Raw genomic sequence first — 12,325 nt, 5'->3', positions numbered from 1 at the left:
ATTTTGGTAACTAATATTGAATTAAACATTATCTTGTATATGCAGTTTTGCCGACTTTTATACCAAAAAAATTAAACAAAGAAAAATTATAATTGAACAAATTGAAAAAAAAACAACAGACCAACTATATTCATTTTAGTATTAGTATTTTCAGTACCAACGCAATATAAATTTCCCTTACGTTATAGATGGAAACATCAACCAAGGTAAAGTACAGTACATGCCTTTGAAAAGGGCAGATCACCCCTTGAGAAAAGGGCAATCTAAGTGTTTTCATATTATTATTACCGACTATGTCACAACCACTTGAAATTACCCTTCTAACGAAGTTAATTTATTGTTCTGTGGTAATGTTCTATCTCAACAAAGTGGATTGAAACGGGCTGATTTTCATAAACAATTCTTTGAAATTGTACCGTATTTATTCCGAAATATTTTGTTTTCTTTATCATTCATTTATTTCATTTAATACATTATTTAGGCAGGAGAAATAAAAAGAAATAAGCATTTGTTTATAATACGATTCTGCCAAATAAATCAATAAAATAACTAATTATTTAAATGCAATACTGTATACTAAAACTGTTATCTAATACTGTACTATAAAAAATAAAAGAAAAGAATTATAAATAAAAAATTGTTACATTTTTGTTCTTCATACGATTCTAAAAAAAAAAAAAACAAAAGCGAATTAATAAAATACAATACTAAAAAAATATGAGAAGAAAACAAAAATAAGACTACACGAAAATTTAAAAAATCCAGAATACAAGACGTATTATATTTTTGATTAATTTGTAAGAGTTTATCTTTTTTAATAATTGTATTATTTTAATTAAATCATTGTATAGGTTGTATTTAATATGTAATTAATTGTTATTATAAATATAATGGCTATTATTGGAATCGTTATAAATTTTCTGTATATAATAATATTCTGTAATATATTATAAAATGTAAATTTATGGGCCCTTGGGGGATAAACTGTAGATATATTTTTGATCGCCATTTTAAGCGCAAAGTTCTTACTGTGAGTGTGGTATTGTGAGATAAATACACTTTATTACTGACAGTTGCTTCTCATCAACGTTTAATTGTTATTATAAATATAATGGCTATTATTGGAATCGTTATAAATTTTCTGTATAATTAGGAACATTTTATAGTGTGTATATATTGTAAAATACTTTAATAAATAGAAGAATCAGGTATCTTTTAAATATAATATTTATTTTTATGGATTATTAAAATACTTCTAATTAACTAGAATGAGTGGTAATTTTTGTGTTCGTTTTTTAAATATTGTAAATCGACTAAGAGAGATAACGTCGTCCAATATAGTAGGGAGCATTCCATTTATGACCGACAAATTGATGACATCGCGGTGTAGTTGCCTGGATCTAGAAACTTCCAACTCTGTGTCGAGGAATAGTTACGAAGCAGTCCGAGCTTCGCGCATTAGAATGAATTAGCGAGACCTAACAATAATTGTAAGAAGTGTCTAATAGGCCTACAGATAGACTCTCGATAGTCAGTTAGACTTCATCTAGTGAAAGATGCAGAGTTGGGTACTGGAATGGTAACCAATTTCACAAGAAAAGCATACTACACACAATATGACCCACATAAAAAAGCCTTTGAGAGTGGAGTAAATACTAGCTTCTGGAAGGATTCGAACAAAGAACTCAAGCATGAAAACCACCAACATCGATGCGTTCCATTTCGAATGTAAATGAATTTCAAATAATATATTAACAGAAGCATCTGGATTTCCTCTTAGAACGACGCGTGGATGCATTATTTGGATAAAGCATTTGGGCCAGTCACGTTTTGTGAATATGGCACGCATTCGATGCATTAATATATTTAATGATCTACCTTGACATTTATGATGACAGCTTAAACATGATAAATATAAATATACTGTAAAGTATAAACATGTGATGTTGACATGTGACATGTAAAAGTAGTTCTTCAAAACACGTTTACAAAGCACCCCCTCCCCCGCCAATTTCTCTAGAGGGAGACAAAACAACAAACCATGGAGAAATAAACAAATAGAGGGCGCATTGTGGAAAAGAAAACTACGAAATGATGATAAATAAAATACTATTTTGATAGATTTAATATACGTTTATGCAAACGTATTGCTTAGCGATAAATGGAACATTCCAATCTATCAGTCTTCCAGTATAAATATTTGGTATAACACAAGTAGGTAAATTTATGGGCCCTTGGGGGATAAACTTTAGGTATATTTGAAGCGCTTCTTACTGTGAGTATGTGTGCTGTTAGATAAATACACTTTATTACTAATAGTTGCTTCTCATCAACGTTTGTATTAATTAATAATTACAAAAAAAATTTAACCTCGTAGTGGTGTATCGTTACATGTACTTTACTATTTCAATCGACTATGACAGTGACAGTTTCAGAAAATTATGTATTACTGTGTTTAGTGGTATATTATTTATAAAACATGAAAACAAATATTTCGTTACTGACAGTTGCTTCTCATCAACATTTGTAACAATTAAGAATTACAAACAATATAAACGTCGTAGTGGTGTATCGTTACATGTACTTTACTATTTCAATCGACTATGACAGTGACAATTTCAGAAAATTATGTATTACTGTGTTTAGTGGTATATTATTTATAAAACACGAAAACAAATATTTCGTTACTGAGATGACAAAAGAATATACTATTTAAAAATTGTTCCTCTTTGCACCCATCCTCTTCCCATTCCTTCACAAAACACAGGTTGGGTTTGTTTAAATTTGACTCAAAAAGAAAATCAGAGATGAAAACATATCGTCTTTAGCTTGGGTCAGTGATTTTGTTTACGACTTAAATTTTAACAGTGACGTAACCTTAGATTAATTCTCTAGGTTACTGCAAAATAAACAAAATAATACAATTATATAGTTCAACTTTATCATCCATGGATTGCTTAGACATTAAATAAGCTTTCCTTTATACTAATATTGTTTTCTGAAACCAGAACATTCTGCTTCGAGTGTTGTTTATACACCATGCGCCCTCATCGGTTGATTGTTAAACAGAGTTTTTCTCACACGCAGATGATCATTACTGAGGAGAAATAACAAGACAACTTAAAGCGACATCAGCATGACGTTAGCACGAGTAATCCTCTTTGGAATTATATTTTCTATCAATGTGTTATCCTTGTCAGCCATGGAAAAAATAACACTTGGCGGGCTTTTTCCAGTCAGCAACCGGGGTGAGGGTGAGATTGATTGCGGCAGTATTAACAACGTTGGTTTACAACGCCTCGAAGGAATGCTGTTCGCTTTGGACCTGATCAACGCCGATCCCAACTTGCTCCCTGGGGTGTCCCTCGGAGCGCGGTTGTATGACACGTGTAAGCGGGAAACATACGCACTGGAGCAAACGATTGAAATGATTAGTTATGACCTGCAACAGGATTCGAGCGCGTACGTATGTCCAAATGGGAGTGCTGCTGTCCGTGTAGAAGACCAGGCGGGCCAGTCTGTTACTGGTGTAGTAGGGGCTGCTAGTAGTTCAATATCACAGCCAGTTGCTAGTATACTACGACTTTTCCAGGTAAGGAGTGAGTAGTTTAATATTTGATGGTTAGTGTTCATGGTACCGTACTTACCGTGGCCAGTAAACGCTGGTTTCCCACAGTGTGACGCAACGCAAGGACGTAACGCGCAACGCAATAAAGTTGAAAAAAGCAAGCGTTTGAATAATCCATCGACCGTAATGGTTAAATGACTTGCGTTGCGCTCACGTTCTTACGTTACGTCCTTACGTTGCGTCCCATTGTGGGAGCCAAGCTGTATTTTATATTATTATTTGAACGATGACTATTTGGTTGCAATTGTTACGGAAATATTAAAGTTCAGAATAATCATTTGTTTTGGAAACTAAGATATTATGTCTCCAATTCATAGAAACAATAACACAAATATAATTTCAGTAAACTATTGATATGAAGATGTGGTTATTTCAAATTTGTCATTTATTATTTTTCTTCCTCGATGGGTTTTTAAAAGTTGTATTTGAATTTTCATGTAACGTGATATAGTGTTATTTTGAGGAGAATAAAATATAATTTAAAATATTTATAAAGATTAGATTTCCAAATATGAATGGAATATATTATGAATAATATATAAACCAATACTAATCAAAAATTAATTTTAAAATGTGTTATACCGGCTACCTGAATGATATAGGCCTAACCAGGACAGATACTTTTATTCCCTGGTAAAACAATAACATTTGATTGTTCCAGCGATCTATATTTGTATTATTTATGCTGCACTCCATACACACAATATCGTGTCTATCGACAATAGACATCGAGAAATATCGCCTCTGTTGACGGCAAACATTTGGCACATGGGCTTTTGTATAACGTCATATGCATTGGTTTTTAGTCGCGCGCAAACGCGACTCTACAGCTCACTATGTCGGTCGGTTGGTCGATCGGTAAACACTAACTCAAATTTGCGCACGCGACTGCTGCTGCAGCCATGCATATGGCCTTGTTTTTAGCAGGCGCGTTTTATGTTTTGTTTGTTTGTGAGACGAAAAGGTAAATGATACTACCGCACCACAATCGACTTTATGGCTACTTCATAGCTTCTGTCTATCTGGCGTCTAAATCGTTTTGATATTAGTAATAGAAAACAATTCGGGTGCCTTTTCTTACTTTATTTATTTTAATTGTAATTTTGCTTTTGTTTTTCTTATACATATAAAAGATGTGAAAATAAAAAAGAAAAAGAAAAAAAAGAAGAAATCAATTCGAAAAGTTTACTTTTAGTTATGTGAAAAAGTAGGTCTACTTATGATACAGATACAGATGCCTTTTATTATCCAATATAATGGAAATGACAGTGCTCATATCATGGCTTGTCTTAAATAAATATAAAGGAAATATAAAGTAGTATATACTCATGATGTTGAAAGTTTAACAAAGGGACTTTCCCTATTTTTTTTCCTAATAGTTGAGGAAGTAAACAAACAATATAAAGAATATTCCATGTCTGATAAGAAAATAAAACAATAACAAGGAAGAACATCATTGTGTTTTGGACTGATCATTATTAGGCGGGCAAAAGCTAAAAGAAATTTGTTATCTCCTTCTCAATTAGTGCATACGCTTGAGGGGTTTAGTTTGAGTTTTGTGCGGTTGAAGCTTCTTCTATCCCATGGGTCATATAATTTAATATAACAGCATCTTTGGAGAACAAATATCAGTTAAAATATTGTACTAAAAATGTTAGCACTTGAATTTCACTCGAAAAATATGTTTTGAGTTACATTATTTTTCCATCAGTAAACATCATTAATCTAATACTATATATATGTTACTAAATTAGAAACAATCGAAATATAATACTGTTATAGTACATTATAAAGTAAAATTTATAGTCGATATGGAAGAATTCTCGTGCTAATAAATTTACTGAATAACAAAAGTAACAGTCATCATATTTTGGTAATTCTTTCGTTCTTAGAAACACTCTAGATGACAAACTGTTACACACTTTTTAAAATTTATTATAGCTTTGATAAAAAAAACAACATTCTGTCAATAATATTTATATTGAAAGAGCTTTCACTTTCGTAAGTTGAGAAATAAAAGTGAATTTAAAGAAAAAATCTGTTTCAAATATTATATTGAAAGAGTAATTACTTTTTTCATTCATTCATTCATTCATAATGGTATATTTATTAAAATCATCTTCACAGAAAAACTGAATTGTGAATTTTTTACATTATTAAAAGGTACTTAAAATATTTAAAATGTTTTAAAAAGATATCATAAAATAACATCAAAAATTGAGAACCACCACAATACATCATATAAAAATGACTGGCCAAGTGAATTGAAAAAAATTGAATTCATAAGTTGAAAAATAAAATTAATATATTGAAGCAAAATTTTGGTTTGTAATATTATATTATTTGAAGAGCTTCTATTTTTACCATGTTCTACTTTCATTTTTTATTGAAAAATAAAAGTAATGTACAGTATTTTTCCCTCTTTTTTTCACCACTTCTTTTATTCATATTAACTTCAAAAGATCAATACATTATTTCAATATGTCTAATATCCTGTTCATTGTTATTCTGATTTTTGTTTTCCCCTTATATTTATTTTGTTTTCACCTATTGTGCAATTTTATTCAAGAACAATTTAATCAATATAGTATGTTCGTAGAGTTGGTTCGATTATATTTCTTTCTGTAATATCCACCTTTTTTCATAATTGTTTAATATTCCTTTATATTTCTCTACATCTAAAACTTTAAATACATAATTAGGCTAGTAAGTAGCATATCGAAGAAAAATCTGGTTCCAATATTATATTGGAAGACTTTTACTTTCATAAATTGAAAATTAAAAGTAATATATCGAATGAAAAAAATGGTTCCAAAATTATGTTGAAACAACTTTTGCTTTCGTAAGTTGACTATAAAAGACATATGGTTCCAATAATATAAGTTGAAAATAAAATTAATATATTGAAGAAAAATAAAAGTCTGCTTCCAACATAAATTTAAACCTTGTATGGGAAATAGTTTTAGGCCTAAATATATTTACTAGTACCTGAAGGAAAGGGGAAAAAGCATTGATACTGTTATGATTAATTGTGTAGACGAATACATCAATAAAGTAAATCTAAATTACTCCTATTTGGCTACTTAACTTGATGATAAAGATGTGTGATTGGAATTAAAAAGATTACAACGCCTATAATTAATATCATGATTTAAAATGTACTCCTTAGGTTCCTGGTATAAACCTTCAAACCAAAACTGTAACTTTTTCGTTAAACTTTTCCAAGTTGTTAAGACATTTTGAACTTTTGCCCCAGCCACTAGGGTACACTAAAATAACGTTGATCGCGACAAGCGGATGCTCTGATCTACGTATGCGCGGGGCTCGAATGAATCTCGAAATATGATTTAGTAACCATGTATGTATGAGATAAACATGTATGACTATATTGCGGCAACACTGGAATCTCACAATAATCTCGACCACGTATTACGAGATGAAATGAGTATATCAACCTGTTACTAAACAGTTATGACACTGCGTGCACACACACACTAGTCTTACGTAATCCACTATTAAGATACTCTTTTAAACCTATAAATGAATCGAATTGATAATATACAAGAATGAAGTTATCAATTATTCAAGAAAATCTCATTTCGAGATAATCTTGAATATGATGAGAAAATAAATTAATATGACATTATATCTGTATTATTTTGAACTACTGTAGCTTATATTACGACATAACCTATATAATAATTACGGTTATTAGAAGAAATATCATATCAGTCAGCACGTTGAGAAGGTGGAAAGACGCTTGTTTTTGGTACTACGTTTGGAAGCGTAATTAATAATAAAAACATCTCATTTAAAATCTAAAGTATCAGTTGATTCTCGAACGGTGTTATATCTAGATACAATCATGGAGGAAATATACAGAAGGAGATGCTTCCACGATTGGATCAAACAGACCATGGAGGAAATATACAATCAATTATGAGTGTCTATCAATAACTGAATCGTTGTGCGAGAGCACAATTTTTTGTAATACGGTCAAACAATAATATTGCGAGTTGCAAATTAAACCGCAAATAAAATCGAAACCGATTGTCCTTGTTCTGTTAGATCTTATTATTTTGATTAAAAAAAATATAGATAAAACGATAACTATAACAGAATAAAACAAAAAAAGACCAGTCAAACAGCTGGCTTGCTGGATACATAAACAGTAAACCATGTGGAACAAAGTTTGTAGTCAGCAGGCAAGAAACTACAGGTACTGTTTATTGGTTCTAGACATGCCGTCGAGAATTAGGTAAATTATCGATTACAGCGTTACGTCTCTATATTATCAATATAAAAAAACCAAGTAGCCTCTAAATACGAATTTATTTCCATTTAATTATGAAAATTAGAAATGGAAAAACATTTCTAAAACGATGTGTCTATCAGACATGATAAGTGGTTTTTGCTACAAATGTTGACATCTAATCAAATTATTACTGATGATAGTGAATAAGTGATTGTTACCTCAGGGACGGAATTGATTTTGTACCGGCCACTCTTGAGCAATTTCTTACAACGTTCGATCATGCGGTATATACAAACGATAAATGTTTTTTTTATATTCGTGCAATGGTACAAGATAATACCATGAGGTGAATCAGTTTCAATGAAATTATTGGCCCCATTGCACAAACATATAAACATTTGATTCTATTATAACACCAACGTATATTTATACGATTGCATAACAAGAACGAATGCGCAAACTTGCACTGGCCCAATAAAATATAAAAATTAATATAATACTATGGCAAATGCACTCTTGATGACGCATGGGTTCAATTTTTGGATACCATGTGACCCACAATCCTCCAATCAAATGACAAGGACTTATTAAGGTGTTATATAATCGCAGTTATTGCTATTTATAGTTTGATATCTGTTAAGTTAATTTTGTTGTACGAATGAATTACAATGAATTATTGTGATTAATTGTGTTTGTAATCATAATTTATTAATGCAAAAAAACATTATGGTCAAATTGTATTGATTTTGAGAGAGCAAACTAACCTAATTTACAAAGTGTTCTCTGCATTGACATTCTGATATCAATATAAATAGGATCCACATATATCAGTGTGGTTAATTAAGAATATCGATTACCTAGTTGCATCTTAACAAATATCAAATCGTACAAAAGGTAACGAATTGTTACCGTGGTACGAACGTGTATAGACATTATCTTTCTAACATCTATGTAAATACGCGCGTGTCTTTTAGAAGGCGTTTACATCACACCGTGTGAAAGCGCTATAACGGTCCATCATTTCATTTATTTATTCGACCAATAAACAGATACAGAACAGAACAGTAACAAAGCACAATGTTCAGGAGCAACTAAAGCAAAACAATTACTATAACTCAAAGAGTCAGTTGCCCCTTAAAAAACATCGAAATACGAACAATTTGCACCAAGTAAAACATTTGTACAAGCTTATAACAAGTGTCTTAATACTAAAAATTAGTATAAGGGATCGGTACATAAATATACAAATTTAAACGATTAAGTAAGATTATGTGTATTGTACGTATGAATCAGAGAAGAGGTAGTCGACAACAAAACATAAACAGTTACATACTCTGGAGAAAATAGTGGCAGCGTTTGACAGACACATGACACATTTTATAGGTCTACTTTATTATAGCGTAGTATATTAATACGTTAGTAAAATACTAACAATTTATGACTTGTTACAATATTAAACTTACACACAATTCCAAAATTAGATTCTTGTTTAAATCTGTTTGTTAGACAATGCTTACACTGTCGTGTTTGACGTCACAACATTTTAAACTTAAGTCTATTCTGTTTCCCTGAGGCCTAGTTATAGTAGTTATAATAAACCTCGGCATTTTGTCTTTTATTAAGCACAGTACTTTAAATATGAACTCATATTTTGATCGCACAAGTTCAACTATTACGGTACGGTAAATAAGGAAATGCGATGATAATAACCACAGTTTACATGATAAGATTCTAATGTTGGATGTTTTATAGCGGTATTTTTCGCGTTCACATATATTTTTAAAACTCAAGACACGTAGGCCTGTACTGTTTATAGTTTGAATTGAAAGTTATATAGCGGCGGACGTACACGTGAAGCAAACTATTTTACAAATCACAAGCGATAAGTCAGAAGACCCGTCGCTTGGGATTAGTAGGCCCTATAGTTATTTAGTTGCGCGTACCTCCTAGATGCAATCACGCATAGGTAAAACTAGATCATTGGGCCTAAATGTTATGCTAGGGATAACACGTAAGAATTGTTTAAATGCGCAGGGTTAGAGCAGACACGAGTCTTAGACGATGCGTTATTCACAAGCGTATCGTAATTAGGAAGCGCAATTCCATTAGGCTGCCAAAAACATTAGCGGTTATAATAACAAGGCCAAATACATGGCTGTAGTCGCGATCTCAAATTTGAGTTAGTGTTTACCGACCAACCGACCGACATAATGAGCTGTAGAGTCGCGACTAAAAAAAACAACACTGGATAAATGGGCTAACCTTTTCCATACAGCAATGAAGATAGACTCTTAGTATTGTATATTGTTTTGACTTTTTAAATTGTTTTCGCAGATTCCTCAAATAAGCTATGCATCCACGAGTCCTGAGCTAAGTGACAAGATGCGGTTCGACTACTTCTTACGTGTGGTACCACCAGATACGTTTCAGAGCCAGGCTATGTTCGATATTGTGAAGTTCATGGGCTGGACGTATGTGTCTACCGTCGCAGAAGCCGGAGAATACGGCGAAAACGGTATAGATGCGTTTATCAACTTAACGCGGAATTCGGGTAAGGTTCGAATTATGATGTCGGTCAAGTCTCTGACGAGTAGAAAACAACTACAATAAGCTAAAAATAATTCGCACTTTGACGTGTTACATAGCATGAACTTGTACACATTCTATGACCCATAGGCCTACTCGTAATCAACACCCGAGTACAAATCCTTCTTCCTATACCTGTCTATGCATTACGTCATTCATATGTATTTATTCATGCAAAACGGATTGTTACTAGTGCCATCACAGAATAATAATTACACATTTCACAGTTGCCATAAGTTTATTTTATAAGTATAAAAAGGGTTAGATTATACATCTAGAGTTTTTATAAAAAGACAATGAGGATGAAATTCATAGAGCGCCATTTTTAAAAGTAGGATGAACGGTAACACCCCTAAATCTGTTTTGGCGGATTATGATGATATCAAAGAGTCCGTAAATGTCAGGTGATTCGGGCCTGACCAATCAAAGAATCATAACATTAAAGTGTGGATTTCTAATTCTAAAAATAAAACAACAACCCGGGGACTGTTTGTTTTTTAACGGACAATATCAAAAATGTAATGTTTATGATGAATTACAATTTTGTTATTATGCTGATATTGATTAAATTGATTTTTAAAATAATTAACTGCAACAGCTTTGGTATACATCATCTATTCTGTTTTAACCAACAGTATGAATAGTTAATAAGCACTATTAAACTTAATAATTACTTACGATGTGAATCGGCCTATACTACTAGTGCAAGATTGTTTTTTCAACATTGACCATCAATTCCACTACATCACATTGTTTCTTTGCATTTTTTCAATTATTTCGCCGTTGTAAAAGTACTTGTTCTAAAAATAGCACTAATTTAAAAGCTATACCTTGTCTTATAGCCTATCTTTGGGATTAAGATTAATTTATTATGGCATTCACAGAAAAAATCTGGCTAATTAAGGTTTCTAGAATTCCGAATGAATGAATTGAATAGGAAGGCTGTTCTGTCGGTTGAATCGCATATTCCCCGTAACCATAGTGTTTATTAATTATCTTATTTATCCTAATGATGTTATCCTTCGTGTCATAAGACAACAAGGCTTTTATCATGGTAAATACAAAATTTATTTTAAATATTACGGTATTTTACTCGGTAATCCTTTTACAAGAACAGTCTACACTAATTTTTAAAAAAGTGATGTGCCCAAATATGGTAGTAATATGATATCATCGTGTCCATATACGGGCACATTACATGTGTTCACATAAAGTTTAATAGTGTGGACAGAGCTTTAGGACATTAATGAAATACATGTATTTCCTCCATGTAAATTTCCCTCATGGGTCATTTTCTAATTCCAGGTAGCAAATGTGTACGTATTATGTACAATGATCATTATTATTTTAATTAAATTTAATTCCAGGGTAAACTAATAAAAAAACTGAAATTGTCCCCTTAATGGGGGTTTTCTAAGGGGGAAAAACAAATATACCAAAATTAACAAAATTGATCTGGACTCAAGAAATTGAGAAGAACTGAACATTTAGCAGCTGCCGTTACATCAATGAAAACTGTCAAGCCAGAGAAAGTAGCATAATTTTTATCCATTTTTATATTAATATCGATATAAATAAATATAGTCATCATTTGTTTGTTTTTGTGATGGAATCTAAATATCATTGAAGCAACCATTTGGCATACTCAAAAGTGACCCCTGCTCTTTATATGGTTGTCCCCTGAGTAGAGGTTGGCCGTAGTGTTAAAACAGGTCTTCCCGGCCCCCTCATTTCGCGTGAAAGTGTTCCCTGAATAGGGTGTGTCCTAAATAGGGGTTCTATGGTATTTAAACCCACTGAACATATTGCTATTCTGCGCTTACTTTCTCTGTGTACACTTACACTTCTCAATGATT

At 31.8% G+C, this 12,325-nt stretch overlaps 3 protein-coding genes across 3 annotated transcripts in view; 2 read left to right on the top strand and 1 right to left on the bottom strand.

Moving 5' to 3' along the window:
• LOC144856385 (caveolin-1-like) overlaps positions 1-12,325 on the top strand; it is a 237,281-nt gene that overhangs the window by 181,282 nt on the left and 43,674 nt on the right. The window lies entirely within an intron of this gene.
• The window catches only part of LOC144856360 (inosine-5'-monophosphate dehydrogenase 1-like), a 70,747-nt gene that overhangs the window by 36,630 nt on the left and 21,792 nt on the right, over positions 1-12,325 (bottom strand). The gene's annotated exons all lie outside the window — the stretch shown is intronic.
• Positions 3,095-10,493, top strand: LOC144856223 (metabotropic glutamate receptor 7-like). The gene is made up of 2 exons (XM_078714174.1): positions 3,095-3,592; positions 10,218-10,493. The coding sequence occupies exons 1-2, from the start codon at positions 3,137-3,139 to the stop codon at positions 10,491-10,493; spliced, it is 732 nt and encodes a 243-aa protein (XP_078570300.1). The 5' UTR covers positions 3,095-3,136.

This window comes from Antedon bifida, chromosome 11, assembly GCF_963402885.1.
Source record: "Antedon bifida chromosome 11, ecAntBifi1.1, whole genome shotgun sequence".
Classification (NCBI taxonomy): Eukaryota; Metazoa; Echinodermata; class Crinoidea; order Comatulida; family Antedonidae; genus Antedon; species Antedon bifida.
The sequence above is the reverse complement of the archived record's forward strand: the minus strand, read 5'-3'. Positions and strand labels throughout refer to the sequence as shown.

What these genes read in the sequence shown, in the direction of transcription:
- LOC144856223 (XM_078714174.1), top strand. Translation starts at nt 3,137, where the DNA reads ATGACGTTAGCACGAGTAATCCTCTTTGGAATTATATTTTCTATCAAT. An exon ending in GTATACTACGACTTTTCCAG is followed by an intron (nt 3,593 to 10,217) that starts GTAAGGAGTGAG and finishes TTGTTTTCGCAG; the next exon opens with ATTCCTCAAATAAGCTATGC.